Source organism: Corylus avellana, chromosome 5, assembly GCF_965113065.1.
Source record: "Corylus avellana chromosome 5, dhCorAvel1.hap1.2, whole genome shotgun sequence".
Classification (NCBI taxonomy): Eukaryota; Viridiplantae; Streptophyta; class Magnoliopsida; order Fagales; family Betulaceae; genus Corylus; species Corylus avellana.
Genome location: NC_142494.1, coordinates 18,674,573 through 18,695,099, shown reverse-complemented (window position 1 = coordinate 18,695,099; position 20,527 = coordinate 18,674,573). Strand labels below are relative to the sequence as shown.

The window sequence follows — 20,527 nt, the reverse complement described above, 5'->3', positions numbered from 1 at the left end:
GATAATGAATATTATGTAATGATTATGGTATTATGTTGATGGTTACTTAGTAGATGCTCCGGTTGTGGCAACTAGTCTTAGTAATTTTACCAAAAAAAAAAGAAAAAGAAAAAAAACGAAATTTTGCTGCTTATTTTATGTTTAAGGTATTAGCAATAACACTCTAGGCTAATTATTAGTTAATTAATTTGAAGGTGGTACAAAATTGATAATTTGTAAGGAAGAAGTGTTACAAATATAATAATTTAAAATGGTCTTCATTAATAGAGTGTTAATTTGTGGTAAATATATAATTTTCTCACCGTTCAACAATTATATTTATTTTAGCTAAAAAAATAACAGGAAGTCATAAGCCATTCTTAACCCATCTAAATGTGAAAATTTATTTTATGGAATCATTGGTGATATTTTAAATATATTTATTTATAAATTAATGTCATTATTTTATGGATTTCCCTTGTACTAAAATGTCTATTGAAAGGGCTTTTGGATATATATATATATATATATATATATATATATATATATGGGATATATTTTTAATTAAATTTCAAAGAGTTATTTTGAAATTAAGGTCAGAAGTTTACAGGCACGGTGACAAAATCACACTACTATTTTTTGCGTGGGTAAGCATAGTAGTATACCACTCCTCAGTAGAAAACAAACAAGAACCCTAGGAATTCCACCTCCCAATTCCTACAATTCACCTCTCTCAGCGATTCTATCTCCTTCGGGCCCTTGTTCAAAATTCCTATCTCAAACTGACTCCTTCGTTTAAAGCTGCGATTTTCCAATGGCTTCTACGACTGCCACCTGGTCCCCAAGTTCTCTCCAGCTCCGACTGGTTCTCAATTGCCGGAAATCCCCTGCAATTCTCGGGCGGACGCGCTTGAGGAGACTGGATCGTCGGGTTCGGGTGCATTGTGTAGCTCATGGCGAAGCCAGAAAAGGGAATGGGTCGGATTCAACTGCTGATGGGTTCTCCGGATGGTCCGAGTCTTCTGGTGGGGAAGATTCTCTCGAGTCGCAGAGGAAGAAATGGTTTGAAGGTAATGATAGTTCTGGATATATTTTCTCATCTCTGTTGGCTGCTCAGAAATATGAGGAACTGTGCAAATGTAATTCAGGTTGTTTTTACAGGCACAGTTGACTTGTGGATTTTGCTTTTTTTTTTTTTTTTTTTTTTTTAAGATTCCAACTAATGAAAAGTTTGAGAGTTTTAATTTTTATTATTTTCCTGTAATTTCTGAGCTACTAAACACAGCATTTGGTCAAGTAGAGAATGTAGGAGGCGTGGGGTTTAGGATGAATGAGAATATTTTGACTAACATGATAATTGTTGCTATTGAAATAAATTATTTTCCTTTTACTGATTAAGAGTCTGTTTATTACGTTGGGAAATAGAGGTTTTGTAAAGAGCATTTAGAAAAAGCCTCAATTTCCAGCTTTTCTCAAAACGCAGTCATAGGATTTTTTAAGAGTTAAAAAGTCGAATAAGTGCTTTTTAAATTTTTTTACCAAATGGATCCATTTTTGCCTGACATCTTTTTATGTACTAAAAGCATTTTTTAAGCTCCTTAATGTAATCTCAAACGAGTTCTAAGTCCACAAAACCCATTTTTTTTTTTTTTTTTTTAAACAAGTAATTCATTCTCTCAAAGAAGCTCAAAGGGGCGCAATTCATGTAACATGAAAAAAGCATATAAGAGAAAGACCCAATTGAGAAAAAAAAGGACACATAAGAAATTCTAAGAAATTGAATACATGGGCAATTGAATTCTTGGTTTTTTCATGATTGCTGCTATTGGAGCTCTTCGGTATCTTTTTATTGGCTAATTAACATTTTTAAAGTAGTTTGCTTTCAGGGTTTGTGGGAGCAGGAGTAGCTGGAGTCATTCTTGTCACAGGGCTTGCATTTGCAGCATTGTCTTTGAGCAAAAGAAACAATTTGAGTAAGTTGTCATTTTCTCTATTGTAGTCTTTAGTCACATTGCTGGCTATATTTTGTCCCACATGTACTCCTTTTATATTATTTTTGGTTATATGTCAATCCAGGTTTTGAATATTCTTTTCTTACATTTGAATGTTTTCTAGGTCCTGTGTCTGTTAGAACAAATTTATATGACTCGTGTCTGCCATCTCACTAGTCTTTTCTGTATCTGTGAATTCATGTTCGGCTCTACGTAGGGCCAAGCGAACAGATGGAGCCCTTGACTACTCAGCAGGAAGTGTCATTGGCCTCTGATGACCAAAATGACAGTGTTAAAGAAGATGAAATTGCAGCTGGCAATGTGAAGCTAGAAGATAGTAGTTTGGAAGGCAGGACAGGTACATATAAAGATTCTTCTTCATCTCCAGAATCTGATGAAACTCCCAGTGAAAGTAGAGTTGGTGATGATTCTGGTGGCCTGACCTCATCAGTACAAGATGTTGATTACACATCTAATGGTACTGATGCCTTTAACAATGCTTCTATTCAAGAAGATTTGCAGCGCGAATCAACTTTTGATAACAAGTCAATTTCCCTTGAGACAGGCTCATTGTCACTTAATTTGCCTGAATCTGAGAATGTTGGCGATTCTTTTGTTGCCTCTGGCTTTAAAGATGTTGACAACTCTTCTGTGGGTATGGCAGAATTAAGTTCTGAACTTACAGAGAACCTGGTCAATGCCAAACCAACCACTTTCTTAGGCTCTGATGGTAATCCATTAGAGTTCAACACAGACCCCCAGTATGAAGTGCATGGCTCTGGCGGACATCAAAATTTTGATCTTTCATTAAATTCTTCTTCTAGTACTGTTGCCCACTTAATCAATGAGCCCGTGACTCTGAATGTTGATGTCAATGCAACTTTAGAAAATCAATATTTGCCCAAAAACAATATCGAGACTGTAGTCCCGCCTTCAACCCAAGAAAATCTTGACCTGAGCAACACACCACAGGTCTCAGCTGAGAAGAATAGCTCATCCCTGGAAGTTCATAACTATAGTGACAGTGGGTCATCTGGAATTTCTCTGTCAGCATCAGCCTATCCATTTGCAAATGAAAAAGATGCAGATCCACATAATCAGATGAATAGAAGATCAGAATTACCAAATCCTGAGACTTCCTTCTCCTCTGCTGGTATACCTGCTCCATCAGTAGTTTCTGCAGCTCTACAGGTGCTTCCTGGGAAGGTTTTGGTTCCTGCAGTTGTTGATCAGGTTCAGGGTCAGGCACTGGCTGCACTACAGGTTTTAAAGGTACTCATTTGCCCGCATTTATTGTGAATATGATCACATTATTACTAAGTATTAATGGGGCTATTACGCATTGCGAAAGTTCGTATCTATTCTTAATTATTTTTGGATTTTGGTCCCTGTTCTTATTTTACTAGAGTGCAAGAAAGTTTATTAAACGAAAGTAACAGTAGAGGAAAGTGCATTTCCCAAATTCATCTGGTTAATGAGGATATAATCATTAGGAGAGATTTATATGTTGTTCTCTTTATTCATTCATATTCTTGCCTTACCTTTATTTTTCTTGTCTCTAATGGTTTATCAGAATCCTTTATAAATGCATTTGTGGTAGAGGGAGTGTCTTCCTCTTTGAAAAACTTTGTTTAATTTAAAGAAGAATCAGAATTTAATCCTTTTTTCCCCTTAACTTTAGTATTCCTTATAATTTTTATGTACTTTGAAATGAAAGAGCCTGGAGGATTAGACTTAAGTATTTAGCCAGATGCAATGGCTTCAATTTGGACCTTACTTCTGTCGGCCAATGGTTGAATTGAAAATCTTTCACTGAAGTTGTCATGTTGTCCTCAGGATATGTAATGTAAGCTTCACAGGTATAAGGGTATAAGAACGCCTGCCATAAAAAGTTTTAATATCTGAATGCTTTTCAGGTCATTGAGGCTGATGTTCAACCTAGTGACCTATGTACACGTCGTGAATATGCTCGCTGGTTAGTGTCTGCAAGCAGTGCGCTTTCGAGGTACATATGTCTCTCTTATTACTGTGGTATGTAGATAGTGGGAAATTTGCATCTCACTGGCAATGTTAATGCATACTTTGTCTAAAATTGTAAAAGGAATACTTTTTCTTTACTTGTAGGAACACGATATCAAAAGTATATCCTGCAATGTATATAGAGAGTGTTTCTGAAGTTGCATTTGATGATATCACACCCGATGACCCTGATTTTGCATCCATTCAAGGTGAGAATACTTGTAGAACTCCTCCTTCCAGAGTGTTAAGTGTTCTTTTGTTCTTCATAATTTGCAATTGGTTTGGATATTGCAGGCTTGGCAGAAGCTGGACTTATCGCAAGCAAGCTTTCAAGACAGGATATGCTTTCTTCTTTAGATGAAGACCAGAGTCCATTCTACTTCTCTCCAAAAAGGTGCTTACACGATTACCATGCAATATAAACTGTCCTTGTTTTTCTCTATTATTGTTTTGTTTGAATACTACCATCTGCTGGTGGAATTAAAATAAGAGTAATTTTTTGATGAATAATAATAATTTATTAAAGGAAAAGGCAAAGCCCTCAACACGAAAAAGTATACAAGAGATACTACCACCCTAAAGGTGTCTGAAATCTAAAAATTTTACAAGATCTAAGATACTCAAAAGTGGAGAAATTAGGCACATAGACTACATGGCAATCTAGAAGGGATATCAAAAAAGAGGATTTTAAACAGAGTACATTGGACCTGCAGTATTCAAAGAAGCATTGATTTCTTTCTCTCCAAATGCTCCACATTAAGAACACAAGAATAACTTTCTACATAGCCTCTTTGGGGTGCCCTCATCCTTGAGTCTTCCAACAATGTAGCAACTCTAATATATTGCTAGGCATAACCCAGGAAACTCTGAACAAGTTGAGAATCAGGTGCCAAAAATGACTAGTGTACTCACAGTGGATGATGAGATAATTTATGGTCTCCATATTCTTTTTACACATGTAGCATCAATTTACAAGAGTAAGACCCTGCCTTCTAAGAGTATCAATTGGGAGGATTTTGCCCAATTGAAGAATGTGATATGATTGGGGGGGGGGGGGGGTGGTTGTGTGTGAGGGGCGGGACCTTAACATTGCAAACACTTTTCCAGGGGAACTGACTAGTCTCTCCAGCCAGTGAAGTGTTATAGTAGCTCTTCACTTTAAAGCCTTGATTGCTTGCTGGAGTCCACAACATTCTATCCACCTCCCTTGGATGGGTTTTCAAGGCATATAACAGGTTAGAGAAAGATACCAAAGACTCCAGCTCCCAATTGTGGATTGCTTTGATGAAACTCGAATTCCAATGGAAATATGTGCCGAAGGAGTCCAAGTAATCCAACACCAAGGCCTCTTTGTTGTGAGCTATAGAATAAAGTTATAGGAATGAAGACTTGAGAACTGCCTCTCTGCACCAAACATCATGCTAAAAACGAGTGCGAGCTCTATCCCCAACCTTGAAGGAGACAATGTTGGAGAAATTCCCCCATCTAGTTGGAATATTCTTCTGAAGGCACACCCTGTAGGGCCCTCCCGTTTCTTCTGAGCACCAACTCCCTCTCTAGATTCTATTCTTCTCAGCAATTACTTGTCTCCATAGAGAATTCTCTCGTGCGAATCTCCACAACCATTTACCAAGTAACGCTTTATTGAACAACATGAGATTTTTGACTCCCAACCCTCTACTAGGAATTGAGGAGCAAATAGTCTTCCAGTTCACTAGATGCAACGTTGGCGCACCACCTATTCCATCCCAATGAAAGTTCCTTTCAAGACGTTCCAGTCTTCTAGCTATATTGATTGGCTCTCTAACTTTCTGACTAGATTCAATTGCAGAGAATAAATCTGAAACCTCATATTCAAAGCCTTCATATGAAACCCCCAAGACTTTTTCTAGCCTATATATGCGCCTCTTGACCAAATCTGAGCTCTCAAGATGTTGCACACTAGAGGTAGAGGAATTGGCGCGGAAAAACTTGGGAGTAGCACACAAGGCACTCTTTTTGCGAGACGAGGGAACCTCAAAAACTGGGCTGGAGTGCTCGGTGTCTGCTAATCCAATTCCCACAGAAAGATAAACGCCTCCCTAATTGGGTCCTCTGGTAATATTGAGCTTTTACTCCTCTCAACTTCACTGGGGTCCCTGCTAGAAGAAGTAAGCAAAGGGAGAAATCCTATGGTGGTTTTCCGGGAGCAACATTAAATCTGAACTGCAAGAGAGGGAGGAGCTGCACCGGATGCAACAAACATTGGATTCTATCGCCTAAGGAGAGGACCTATCACCAATGTTGCTTCAGATTTCAACTGCGATTCTACCTCTGGGGAGAGCTCATTCTATGCAACGAAGAAGCTCATCGATCCACAAATGGTCTGAATGGACCACTTGCCTGAAAACGAAAGTTGACCCGGGATTTGCAACTCAGGCGACGAGTCTGTTAGCAACTGCAGGCTTAAACCCACAGCAGTTCCGACCTTTGGGTGACACATAATTGAAGCCCAGTGGAGAAATAAATTATTGATAGTTGCCCATTGAAAGCAAGAGGGCTTAAATTGGCTGAAGGATTCTAAAGTAGGCCCCGATGCTCTGACAGTATCAATAGGGCAAGTAATTCTTAAATGACATGGGCCTACGTTTTTAGCTGAACCCAAACCACCACCATTACTCTCGCATTCAATTCCCACTGGCCCACCCTGCACTGGGCCTCTGTATTTAATTGGGCTCAAACCATCACATTACTCTCACGTTCTATTCCTAAAGGCCCAGCCTGCACTGGGGGCTTATGAAGATTCTTTATGCGTGGTACCCACACAAAAGCTACATGTATATGTTTTCTTGCCCAAGTGACATGGCACTTTCCTTTAATGTCCACGCTAACGTAGACAAGAATCTTTGCCATCTTCTGAATGCCTTGAGGAGTACTGGAAAGGTGCTCTTTTGGCTTTTTGTTGCTGCCACGAAGTAAAATACAGTGCTCCCATCATCCTTCCCTTAACTTTTCCAATGTGGTGGACTGGATTCAATTGATTATTTCCTTGGGTCTCTCGCTTGGTATACCCCAGGCAGATCATCACAAATTTGAAAATTTTTGCTGCGGTAGCGTGTGACCTCTTATGGTTTCATAGAAACAAAGCTGATCATGATGGTGTGTCCTTTGATGCTTGTAGAATCTCTTGGCATATCAATAAAGTTACTGTTGAGCATTTTGATGCCGGGCAACAACAGATCCACCCCTTGTTGAAAAATGGCTTCTCCCTCCTCGGTATTGGTACAAAATAAATTTTGATACTGCCATTCAGGATTCCTTCTCAGCGCAAGCAACTGTTTGCTGAAATCAAGTGGGCCATATCATCTGGATGATTTCTCAAATCATCTCCCCTTGTCTTCCAAATTTTGGAGAAGCCTTGGCAGCTATTTTGGCTCTTCAACAACCCTGCTTATCTCAAGATTGGAGGATTTCTACCATTATCTCCGATATTCTCGACTCTATCTCAGCATCTTCCTCTTGGGAAGCTAGGAGAGTTAACAAAGGTGCAAACTTCTGCACCCACTATGCGGCACAATGGGCTGCAATCAAACCTCCTTTTGGCTGCATTCCCATATATCTCCCCTTACCCCTTCCGTTCCTATTTTCAGTGGAAAAGATCCTCCTTTTCCAGTTATTTTTTCTTAGATGTGCTTTTTTCCTTTCCTTGTACTAGTTTGGTTTATGTACTTTCATTTTTTTTTTTTTTTTAAAAAAAAGTCCTGTTTTGGCATTAATCGGGCTTTAGGAGTGGCAGCGGCATCGCACAAAAGCCCCTCCGGCTCTCTGCCGCTAGAAGTGGACATGCCACCCTGCTCGGCTACAACTTGAGTGATAATCGATTCACGGTAATCAGGTGAGACTCTGATGAGGTTCCCGATGGACGGAGGTGTGCATTTCACCGGAATGAATGAAGACAGAAAAAACTGCAACACCTCCACGAACCCACACCAACCCCGTTTCTTCTTGCCTTGGGGAATTATAACAAATTTCCTCCGCCCCACCACTAATGAATTCAATGGACATGTAGCTCACATGGTGATTACTGCAGTGCTGATCCAAGAATGCCTTCTGTGAATCTCTGAATTTACGGACAAAACCCACACTGTTTTCTACTCCAGCAACTGCAGCCACCATAGAAAGCAACAAAATGCTCTCTCCCTAGAATGATGGACTGGAGATAACCCTTCTCCCTTTCCACTATTCTAAGCTTGAAGGAGTTCACCCTGGCTCGATGATGAACTCAAATGATTTCGCTTCTATGAAGAAAAATCTCCCATGGATTCTACATTCAGCTAACAGATGCAATGTAACAAGACCCGCTCGTCAAGCTCTTCTGACATCATCTACGCCTTCAACCCATGACGCACATGCAACCAAGCAAGACCCAGGTAAGCATAAAGACCAAAAAAAAGCGAACACACCAACACAGAGAAGAGCATGACGTGCTCTCACATGCCGCTGAGGGGAGAGAGGGAGAGAAAGAGAGAGAGGACTGAGGGGAATGTGATGTGCCCTCAGCAGGAGTATGCATTACACTTCACTTGCAAAAAGTATTCAACATAAATAAAAGTAATTTTGATGATCCTAAATAAGAGGGATTTTATTTTCTTGCAGTTTTTGTAAACCATTTTCCATAGTATTCCTTAGGCATAATGTTTGATAACTTAGATGCATATGGTTGGTGTCAGATTTGTGGGTAAGATAATGCTTGAATTATTATATATTAACCTCCTTTTTCTTCTATTTTCTTTACTGCAGCCCTCTATCACGTCAAGATCTTATCAGCTGGAAGATGGCCTTAGAAAAAAGACAGCTGCCGGAAGCTGACAGAAAGGTTGCTATATTTGACATTTCGGTTAATATTATTATTTTAGCTACTCTGGTGCTAGTAGTAGTTAATACATTTGTCTTATTTTTTATATATCGACAGATGCTGTACCGAATTGCTGGTTTCATTGACACTGATAGGATACACCCAGATGCATGTCCTGCACTTGTAGCTGACATATTGGCTGGAGAACAGGGAATCATAGCTCTTGCATTTGGTAAGTTCTTGTCCCTTGTAACTGCTTTTGTAAAAAAAATTATCTTTAGCTTGATAATCAATATCTTATTTCTTTTTTTGGGGATAGGTTACACAAGACTCTTCCAGCCTGATAAACCAGTCACAAAAGCCCAGGCTGCTATTGCCCTTGCAACCGGTGAGGCTTCTGACATTGTAAGTGAGGAGCTAGCACGGATTGAAGCGGAATCAATGGCTGAAAATGCTGTTGCTGCTCATAGTGCTTTAGTAGCTGAAGTTGAGAAAGATATCAATGCCAGTTTTGAAAAGGAGCTTTCCCTAGAGAGGGAAAAGATTGATGCTGTGGAGAAAATGGCCGAAGAGGCAAAACGCGAATTGGAAAGGTTAAGATCTGAGAGAGAGGAAGATAACATTGCATTAATGAAGGAACGTGCTGCTGTTGAATCAGAAATGGAAATTCTCTCACGGTTAAGGCGGGACGTGGAGGAGCAGTTGCAGAGCCTAATGAGTAGCAAGGCAGAGATATCGTATGAAAAGGAAAGGACCAGCCAACTTCGGAAAGAGGCAGAAAATGAAAATCAGGAGATTGCTCGCTTACAATATGAGCTAGAGGTTGAGCGGAAAGCCTTGTCTATGGCCAGGTAAGCGAGTAAAATTCTATTTCTAGGAGCCAATTATGTTTTGTAGCATTCTGATATTGATGTCATATTGAGAAAAATAATTTGGTGTAGGTTTGGCAAATATTTGATGTCTATAATCATGTCTCGGGAGTATATGTTCCATGGATTAACTTAATATGATGATCAACATAATTTGAAGTCTTTAATGCAGCACCAACCTCTGTAAATATATCTTTTGTGTCTGGGCCTTCAAACCATGGGTGGGTGGTAAGGCATTATCAATTTGTTTAGCTTCTTTATGAATTTGTAATTTTTGTCGTCCAGGGCTTGGGCTGAGGAGGAGGCAAAAAGAGCAAGAGAACAAGCAAAAGTCCTGGAGGATGCTAGATATCGCTGGGAGAGGCAGGGCATCAAAGTAGTTGTTGACGCTGACCTTCAGGAAGAAACCACTGCTGGAGTTTCGTGGCTCAATGCTGGGAAGCAATTCTCAGTTGAAGGGACTGTTAGCAGGGCCGAGAACCTGATGGACAAGCTCAAGGCAATGGCAGTGGATTTAAGAGGGAAATCCAGAGATATAATTGATAAGATTATCCAGAGGATAGCCTTATTAGTATCAAATTTGAGAGAATGGACCACCAGGGCTGGAAAACAAGCTGAAGAAGTACGACATGCCGCCATTTCAAAGGCAAGTAGATCAGCACAAGAGTTGCAGCAAAGCACTGCACAATTTAGCTTGGCCCTCGGGGAAGGGGCAAAGAGAGTTGCCGGAGATTGTAGGGATGGAGTCGAGAAACTCACCCAGAGGTTCAAGACATGATCTCTCTCTCCCTCTCTCTTTGTCGCTCCCCAATAATTTTTTTTTTTTCGCAGTGATTGGCTGCTGAGAAGTTGGAAATGTAATTTTGTTGTAATTTTCCTCTCCTTTCACATGTTTTGATAAATCAGGGATTTGGCCTGTACAAGAATACTGAGATGCTGAAGAAACACCAGTGCTAAGAACTGCTTGAGTCCAATTAAAAACAAATAGAAAAAAAGAAATGGCTGTGGAATAATACGATTTCATTATTGAGATCTCTTCTGTATAGTTGATTTGCTAGTATCAGTTCCTCCTTTCATTTTACTACAATATTTGGTCCCTTTTGCTGAAGTGAACAAGAAACAACCAAGCAGAGGCAGATGCTTAGAAAAGAGTGGGTGGCTGGCCACCTGCTGCAGCACCTGGGGGTGGTGCAACTACCCCCGGTATATTTGGGGGTGGCCTTGGTCACTCCCGACTTTTGTATTGAAAACAATATATTGCTTTTACACAAATTAATTAAATTAAGTAATTGTATTGTCTGGAACACAAGCAATATTACTTTTCTTGTTTGATTTGAATACTACTTTGCTCTGACACGGCTTGCTCTGATGGCTTATCCTGCTTCTCTTTTTTCTTTCCCCATAGAGTTGCGTACAAACCAAGAAATATCATTGTAGACCCAATAACACTGGAAGGAAAGCAGAAAAATATAAGAAATATTAATTCTGAATATCTAAATTTCTCATTTTCGCTAGAAAAAAAGTAATCAACATTTACCTTCCCAAGTATAAAGCATTGCCTAAAATTAGGACTCCCATAATGGCTACAACTACTGTGGACAATGGTCTAAAGACTCTAAACGCTGTCATGAAAACTGGTCCTTTTTTTCTTATTGCCAACGTTTGAAGATAAGTTGTAATTCCAAATATCATAACTCCCTGTAGGAAATCATAAAATTAGGGTTTCATGAATCAGTATAAATAGAAAAAAAAAATAAAAAAAAATAAAAAATAAAAAAAAAATAAAAAATTGGGTGGAATTCATAAGCTCACACTATAGATTAGTGCAAGAAGGGCGATGTTCCATGACAATTTTCATGATGAAGCTTTACGATCCAAAATTATTGTCATGATAGTGGAGAGAAGAGCACTCGATAAGCACGTCAATGATGTGAGAGTTATTGGTGCTGGAAGCCTGGATACATCTTGATTGTAGTCGTTTGCAACAGTATATATGTGTCCTATTTAAAACATTTTTCAATAAAATGTGGCCTATATGCCACATGATATTTAGTGTGATTTAAATTCAACACAATTACATGTGTTCGGTAATTTATTCTAAATAAGAAATTATTTGTAGAATAAATAAGGTAAAATTCTCATCAAGGGTCTTTGACCTAGCTTAAAAAAAAAGAACATGTGTGTGTTATCCATATGGGCCGTAGGCACAATTAAGCTTAAGTTAGAAGATACCTCTTTACTAAAATTTATTCCGGCCACTCAATTGAAGAACTAAAATTCATCTTATGTGAATTTGTTGAATTTTACAACCCTTATGTTTGTATGGAGAGTGGTGAATAGAGTTTTCAGCCTATCCTTTGGGTTATATGCCCAAGTCCTGAATAACACCAAATTAAGTAGAAACCTAAAAACTAAAAAATGACATGGCCATATGGATATTCTAATTAACTTTTCAATCATAGTTCCTAGATCTAAAGCCAAATCTAGAGAATTTCTCATAATGAAACAAATTCTAGTGTTATATGCAATGAAGTAAAGTCTAGCTATTTTCTGAATATTAAATCACCTGTAATATGTAGAATGCCGAGAGTGAAAGGCATGAAACGAGAAGAATGAGGGAGCCCTTTATTGAATCCGTGTCTATCTCGGTTGGGTAATCAATATGTCAAACAGACGGCCTCCAATGAACCAAAAAAATAAGTACTTAACGTCTAGAGCATGTTTAGTAGATTCTTTAGAATAGAAATGAGTATTACTAGGAACACAATAAGTTGTAATTGTTTCAAAGTGGTAGCTCAATCGGTTGAGAATCACGACTCATTAAGCGGGAGTTACTAGTTTGAATCGCCTTTCTTATTTTCTCTTTCCTTGTGTGAACATCTCAAAAAAACAAAAGAAAAAAACTGTAACTGAATGACCATTCATATTAATTCATTCGTTTGGTGACAACACATGAATAACCAAATTAATTTGCTAACGGAATTGAATCAAATTTCCAAATTAAAATACCATAGCTATAAAAATGAATTGCCCATTTTTTTCTTTTTTTTTTTTTTAAAAAAAAATTTTTGGAAACCCAAAAAAAAGGTTCATTCCCATGGGTTGCCTATCGACCTCTCCAAGGAATGGTCGGCAACCCATGGAAATGATTTTTTTTTTTTTTTTGGAAAAAAATGCTATTAATTTCTTGGAGAAATAATTATTCTTTTCATTCTTTAGAGGCATAGTGATTCTTCATTTTAAGAGAATAACTATTCTCAAGAATGATGTGCAGCCAATTAAACGCAAGTCTTGGTTCCCTGCTAGTCAATGGGTTTGAGTTACCTGCTTTTAGACCTCCAAGTTTATGAGATGTATCTTTAGAGACAACCTTTGCAACATATGAGTTGAAGGCATGGAATTAAAGGCAAAAGCCACATGCAGTGAATGGTGTAAAAGAAAAAGAACCAAAACAGAAGAGGAAAAGATGAGAAGGGTTAATTAATTAACCTTTCCAACAGAAATGCGAGAAGAGCAGTTGGTATAGTTCCAAAAGCACATCCATAGGCAACAAGCACATAACGACTCATGCCTTTGTCTAGAGACACCTTGGAGACTATGTTGTATCCTGCAAAGCAAATATTAGAGAATATGCAATAAACATATGGTTTCACCTCTTCATATAACTTCTCTCTCTTAATAAGCCTTCCTCTTTCTCCTCCCACACTCTCTTCCTGCTCTTCCATTTTCACCGTTTCACCCCAAAAATGGCTTCACGCATCTACTTAAATGATGACTAGATTCACCCGTAAGGTGCAAGTGGCCCAAAAGGCCACCCAGGGCAGATCTGGGCCAGGTGGCCCGCGAGCCACCCCAGAGGTGGCCAACGAGTGGTGGCCTTAGCCACCCCCATGAGCTGGGGATGGCTCACCCCTCCTGGAAGGTGATGCGCACTATTCAAGTGTCACCTTCCAAAAGGTGTCGTGTGGCCCTAAATGTCACATTGTAGTGACGTTTTTACTATGCAAACGTCTGCAAATTTAAATTTAGTCACTATGTTTAGAGCCTTTTGCCAAATGTCACTACATCAATAGTTATGTTTTTTGGGCTTAAAACGTCATCTTTCGAGAGTCATTGTTTTGTGTTTTTTTTTGATAGTGATTGTTTGATTTTGAAATAATTTTACTATTACATATGGAAATAAGCAAAGCCCTATCAATATTAATGGAGCAGTGTCTCCTCATAATTTCTTCATTTATATTATTTTTAAATCTCTTAACCACTAATAGTTTGGCCTTATTCGATGTGTATTCATTTGAGTTATTTTTGTGAATACATTCAAATCATAATAGTGGTGGCTGATGATGGGCCAAAAACATTAGGCTGATAATGGCCATAATAGGCCAAACAATGGGCCCATAGAACCAACTATGAGCTGAAAATAGGTCTATCTCAACAATAGGACCAACAATAGAACAAATAATTGGGCCAACATAAGATCATATGATGGACCAACAAACAAGGTCAAAAGATGAGTCACCTACGTTTACGACTAGGAAAAAGTCTGATAGGGCTACATTATGCTTGTATTCCTTGATGATATTTACATTACAAATTACTCATATTTATAGGAGGATTGAGTAGATGAAGAAAAAGACAAAGTAGGGTAAAATTAAAATGATTTAATTACCATGCATGCCATCAAATATAATTACAATCAATATATTCTATAAGATAATTATCCTATAAAGAATATAAACTTAATATGGAATCATATCATATATTCTAACATCTATGAGTTAAGAAAATTCACATTCTGATTGATTTCTACGTAAGATAGTGCTGGTTCTTTTACAATAAAGAAGCTTAGACACCATCGACATACTTAAATTTTAATCATATATCATCTCAATAAAAACTGTTAATTAATTCGAGGTGATACATATAAAATGTTAGCTAGGTAATTAATGGAACCAATACTAAGAACTTGGCTAAAAGGTGGAGCATAATTATTCTTTTCAATATTCAATAATTTGCCATCACACACACACAGATATATATAAAGATTGAGAATAACTTTTATAAAAATTAAAGATTGATAATCTATCTATTTTCGACAAAATTAAAAATTCAAAAAAACCATGAAATAAAAAAGAAATCAAAAGAGAAAGATAAAAGTTTGGTATTTTCACAATACTCACTTTTGTTGTTTCATACTGATGTGTCATCCTCTTAATGGAGAGCACAAAAGACTTGATTTGTGTCAAATCTCTATAGAAATTATTCTCTCATGTATAGACAATCACCAAGTCAGATTGAGTTTGAAATCAAGTTAGAAATTGCAGAGATAATCTTATCTCATAATCTGATCAGTTTGTTATCTCTTAACCTCGATCTAAGTTTGTTTTGATTGTATTTTTTGAATATTTGTAACGTACAGCAATATCTAAGGATAAGATCATAGTTGTTTGTAAATTTTAAATTATAAATACATGAGAAAACAAAGTCCTCTAGGCTTTACAAACAATATATATTGTTTATATATATATAGGCTTTACAAACAATATATATTGTTTATATATATATATATATATATATATATATATATATCATCGTCATATTTACTCATTTAAAGGGGTCAAAATATATTTTTTAAGCATAAAAATACATATACACAGTGGTGGAGCCACGTTACCCCTACACCCCCAAGGATTTAATTTTCTTTTTTAATTTTTTTTTAATTTTTTTATTTTTTATAACCCACCGCACCCTCAAAATAAAAAATAAAAAATAATAAAAAATTTTTTTTTTACAATTTTACTTACCCATTACCCAAGACACAGCAATCCTTCTCCCGCACCAAAAAAAAAAAAAAAAAAAAAAATCTCTAAGATGCTCTCTCTCAAACTCTCTCTAGTCTCTTTGTAAAGTGCAGTTCTAGACATTTTTTTTTTTTTTTTTTGTATTTCTGTCTTTTTGATATAGTGTCCACATGTCACATTTATAATTTATTAATTTGAGCACATATTTATAAACTTTTATAGATATTTTTTGTGATGCATATATTGTGTGAATTACCAAATTTTTAGGGTGGAGAAAATTTTAGCGGCACTCCCAATATAAAATGGCTGGCTCCGCCTCTGTATATATATATATTCAACTTTATAAAAGAAAAAAAAAAATTAACAGAAAAATTGAAAACCAGGACACCTTTGTCTATATATTAAAGGTTACGTCAATACTGCTCCCACTGAATCTAGTCACAAGGCACTTGTGAATCACTTTTTCTGGAACGGCAGTTGCACATTTTCTGGGTGAAGCAAAAAGTTGTATGAAGAGCTGAAACCATATATTTATTGCATATTCACTAATATTTGCTTTGCAGGATACAACTTATTCTCGAAGATCTCTGGACAAAGGCATGAGTCCTTGTTGTCATTTCTCTTTGAAAGGCTACTTAATTAATCCTGTGCATTCCTTCGACACATAAACTTGAAAGTAACTTACCACCCATTGACTTGAATAGCATTTTCCCAGCCAAAAAAAGAAAAAAGAAAAAAGAAAAATATATATATATATATATATATATCTTAGCTTTAATTTATTTTGGAAACCAAAAAATGAATTAAAAAAAAAAAAGTTCATTCCCATGAGTTGCCGACCATTCCTTGGGGTGGTCGATTGACCACCCATGACCTTTTTTCGGTTTCCAATAAAAGTTCATTCCTATTGGTTATTCTAGAGTTATCACCAAATGAAGGAATGAACTTTATTCTAATTGGACATATTGATCACCTGAATTGAGATAAGTCAAGATTCTCTCAATTTTAAGTGAAATTGAGAGGAATGTTCAAATTATGTTTCACATATCTAATGGTTAAATGTTGTCATATGGTGAACATGTTAGGTTATTTAAAAATTTTGAATGACGTGACACCATATAAACCCTTAGATTTAACAAAATAAAATTTAGACTATGAAATGATTCATCTTCATTTTTTAATAAGATGAAACTTTAATCTACAAAATTAAAAATAAAATATAAAATGGTTCATTTTCAATTAAAATGGAGAGGATCCTATTCCAACCAATATAGCCTTCTTCCTTAGTCCCATAATACCATTTTCCTTAGTGTAGGCGGAATCAACAATAAAAGACAATATTACTAGTACTTGAGCCAATTACTACGTACGTACCCACAATTTACTTATGCTTTATTAATATTGTAAATTTACTCCTTTTTTCCTTTTTCTTTTTTCTTTTACCAAAATGGCATTTGTTCAAGTTATTTTACGTTTCAAAGTGTAAAAATGAAGATGAATCATTTCATATATAGTCTAAATTTTATTTTGTTACATCTAAGCGTTTATATGATGCCACATCATTCAAAAATTTTAAAGACCTAACATGTTCATCATATGATGATATTTAAACCATTAGATTTGTGAAACATAATTTGAACATTCCTCTCAATTTCACTTAAAATTGAGAGGATCTTGACCTATCTCGATTGGATGATCAATATGTCCAATGACCCAAAAAAAGTACATAACATTTTGGGCACATTTGGTAGACTAGAATGATAATTCTTTAGAATAAAAATGTGTATTACTATTCTTTCTATTTGGAACACAAGAAGTTGTAATGAAATAACTTTTCTATTACAAAAACAGAAGAAATGTTTAATTAACCTTTCAGAGAGAAATGCGAGAAGAGCAGAAGGTAAAATTCCAAAAGCATGTCCATAGACAACAAGCACATAACGACTCATGCCTTCGTCCAGAGATCTTGGAGATTAAGTTGTATCCTGCAAAAGCAAATATTAGTGAATATGCAATAAATATATGGTTTCAGCCCTTCATAAAACTTTTCTCTCTTAATAAGCCTTCCTCTTTCTCCTCCCACACTCTCTTCCTGCTCTTCCATTTTCACCATTTCACCTAAAAAATGGATTCACACATCTACTTAAATGATGAAATTATGGAGATGCTTCATGTGTAACTGCCGTTCCAGAAAAAGTGATTCACAAGTGCCTTGTGACTAGATTCAGTGGGAGCAGTATTGACGTAACCTTTAATATATAGACCAAGGTGTCCTCCTGGTTTTCAATTTTTCTGTTATTTTTATTTTTTATTTTTTTAATAAAGTTGAATATATATTTATTTTTATCCTTAAAAAATAGACTTGATCTGGTTAAAAGTAGGTTTGACATCTCGTTCATATATACTTTGACCCATTTAGTTGAGTAAATATGACGATGATATGTCTATATTATAATAAACAATATATATTGTTAATTTGTAAAGCCTGGAGGACTTTGTTTTCTCATGTATTTATAAACAAAACCAAGTTTAAAATTTACAAACAACTATGATCTTATCCTTAGATATTGTTGTTACAAATATTCAAAAAATACAATCAAAACAAACTTAGATTGAGATTAAGAGATAACAAACTGAGATTATGAGATAAGATTATTTTTGCAATCGCTAACTTGATTTCAAACTCAATCTGATTTGGTTATCGTCTATACAAGAGAGTAGTGACAATTATTTCAATAGAGATTTGACACAAACCAAGTCTTTTGTGCTCTCATTAAGAGGATGGCATAGTATGAAACAACAAAAGTGAGTAATGTGAAAATACCAAATCTTTATCTTTCTCTTTTGATTTCTTTTCTATTTCATGGTTTTTTTGAATTTTTAATTTTGTGGATAATAGATAGATTTGGTGTTTTCACAATGCTCACTTAATTTTGTTTTTCCATGCTAATGTATATTCTCAATGTAAGGTACAAATTACTTGATTTGTGCTAAGTCTTAATAAAAGTTATTCAAGTCTTTATAAAAGTGTGTGTGTGTCCTCGCCAATTATTGAATATTGAAAAGCATAATTATGCTCCACCTTTTAGCCAAGTTTCTTAGTATTGGTTCCATTAATTACCTAGCTAACATTTTACATGTATCACCTTGAATTAATTAACAGTTTTTATGGAGATGATATATGATTAAAATTTAAGTACGTCGATGCTGTCTAAGCTTTTTATAGTAAAAGAACCAGCACTATCTTAGGTAGAAATCAATCAGAATGTGAATTTTCTTAACTCATAGATGTTAGAATATATGATATGATTCCATATTAAGTTTATATTCTTTATAGGATAATTATCTTATAGAATATATTGATTGTAATTATATTTGATGGCATGCTTGGTAATTAAATCATTTTAATTTTACCCTACTTGTCTTTTTCTTCATCTACTCAATCCTCCTATAAATATGAGTAATTTGTAATGTAAATATCATCAAGGAATACAAGCATAATGTAGCCCTATCAGACTTTTTCCTATTCGTAAACGTAGGTGACTCATCTTTTGACTTTGTTTGTTGGTCCATCTTATGATCTTATGTTGGCCCAATTTCCAATTATTTGTTCTATTGTCAGTCCTATTGTTGAGATAGACCTATTTTCAGCTCATAGTTGGTTCTATGGGCCCATTGTTTGGCCTATTATGGCCATTATCGGCCTATTGTTTTTGGTCCATCAGCCGCCACCATTATTATGATTTGAATGTATTCACAAAAATAACTCAAATGAATACACATCGAATAAGGCCAAAATATTAGTGGTTAATACATTTAAAAACTAATATAAATGGATAAATTATGAGGAGACACTGCTCCATTAATATTGATAGGGCTTCGCTTATTTCCATATGTAATAGTAAAATTATTTCAAAATCAAACAATCACCACGAAAAAACACAAAACAATAACTCTTGGAAGATGACGTTTTGAGCCCAAAAAAATCACTATTTATGTAGTGACATTTGGCAAAAGACTCTAAACATAGTGACTAAATTTAAATTTGGAGATGGTACCGCTTTTGGTAATTCTGCTCAGACCACGTCGACAAATCTTCTCAATAGCTCCTTTATTGGCCCCTGTACCACTCCCTTGATGCCGCTTTCCGTGTCCGTCAACTCCTGCTTGGCTACAAAGGATTGACCATCTCATTGTGAAGGTTTTGGCTCCGCCCATGGGCTATGTAGCAACGTCAATCTGGTTTTACCCAACATGAAGCTGTACGTGTTCTTTGTTTCACCATGGATAGCAGCTTTATCATCTTGCCACAGCTTGCCCAATAACAGGTGACACGTCTCCTTGCCGACCACATCATGCTATACAATATCTCTATATTTAGCTCCAATGGAAAAGGACACTAGACAACGTTTAGAAAGCGTTACCTCGTTTCCTTTTGTGAGCCATTCCAATTGATAAGGAGTAGGATGTCTCTTGGTCTCAAGCCCCAACTTGCGAATTGCTTCCTCCGAGACTATATTCTCATGACCCCTTGCATCAATGATAAGCTTGGCCCCCTTGCCTCCCATGGTGCATATAGTTTGAAATGGTCGGCATGTACGTTTAATGTATCGGGACACCGAACGACACTTGGGCACCAACTCCGCCATCTTCCTAGGTACTTCTATTTGTGGAAATTTTCTATATTTTTTTTTGTCACCATGAACTCTTTGGGTTGCAAGCAACCTTGGAATTCCTGTGTATCGAGTTTGAATCTACTCACCCGCTAATTGGCATGAGCTTGCGCAAGGTGCTGACATCCCTGCGTTCGGCGCTCCGTAAACGGGTTTCTAGATCCATTCCCATTTTGACGACAACAGTCGGATACTTGGGTAGTGAGGTCTTTAATTTGATCACTCATAGCCCTGAGTTGATCCTCCTTGTATTGCCACCACTCAGCGTTAGATTTGCCTTCCACCTCCGCAAATCGCGGTCTTGATTGGCGACGACAATCATTCGGCCGAACGATTGCCGTTTGCTCCCTATGTGTTGCCT

General features: G+C 36.5%; 1 protein-coding gene and 1 pseudogene across 1 annotated transcript; one reads left to right on the top strand and one right to left on the bottom strand.

The window, feature by feature from the left end:
* The first annotated feature begins 643 nt into the window (after positions 1–643).
* Positions 644–10,722, top strand: LOC132181114 (GPI-anchored adhesin-like protein). The gene is made up of 10 exons (XM_059594183.2): positions 644–1,049; positions 1,866–1,952; positions 2,188–3,242; positions 3,887–3,975; positions 4,095–4,198; positions 4,284–4,383; positions 8,769–8,844; positions 8,941–9,055; positions 9,143–9,674; positions 9,978–10,722. The coding sequence occupies exons 1-10, from the start codon at positions 794–796 to the stop codon at positions 10,468–10,470; spliced, it is 2,907 nt and encodes a 968-aa protein (XP_059450166.2). The 5' UTR covers positions 644–793; the 3' UTR covers positions 10,471–10,722.
* Positions 10,723–11,007: 285 nt separating this feature from the next.
* Positions 11,008–20,142, bottom strand: LOC132181952 (WAT1-related protein At5g40240-like; annotated as a pseudogene).
* Between the last annotated feature and the right edge of the window lie 385 nt (positions 20,143–20,527).

What these genes read in the sequence shown, in the direction of transcription:
- LOC132181114 (XM_059594183.2), top strand. Translation starts at nt 794, where the DNA reads ATGGCTTCTACGACTGCCACCTGGTCCCCAAGTTCTCTCCAGCTCCGA. An exon ending in TTCTACTTCTCTCCAAAAAG is followed by an intron (nt 4,384 to 8,768) that starts GTGCTTACACGA and finishes TCTTTACTGCAG; the next exon opens with CCCTCTATCACGTCAAGATC. An exon ending in AATCATAGCTCTTGCATTTG is followed by an intron (nt 9,056 to 9,142) that starts GTAAGTTCTTGT and finishes TTTTGGGGATAG; the next exon opens with GTTACACAAGACTCTTCCAG.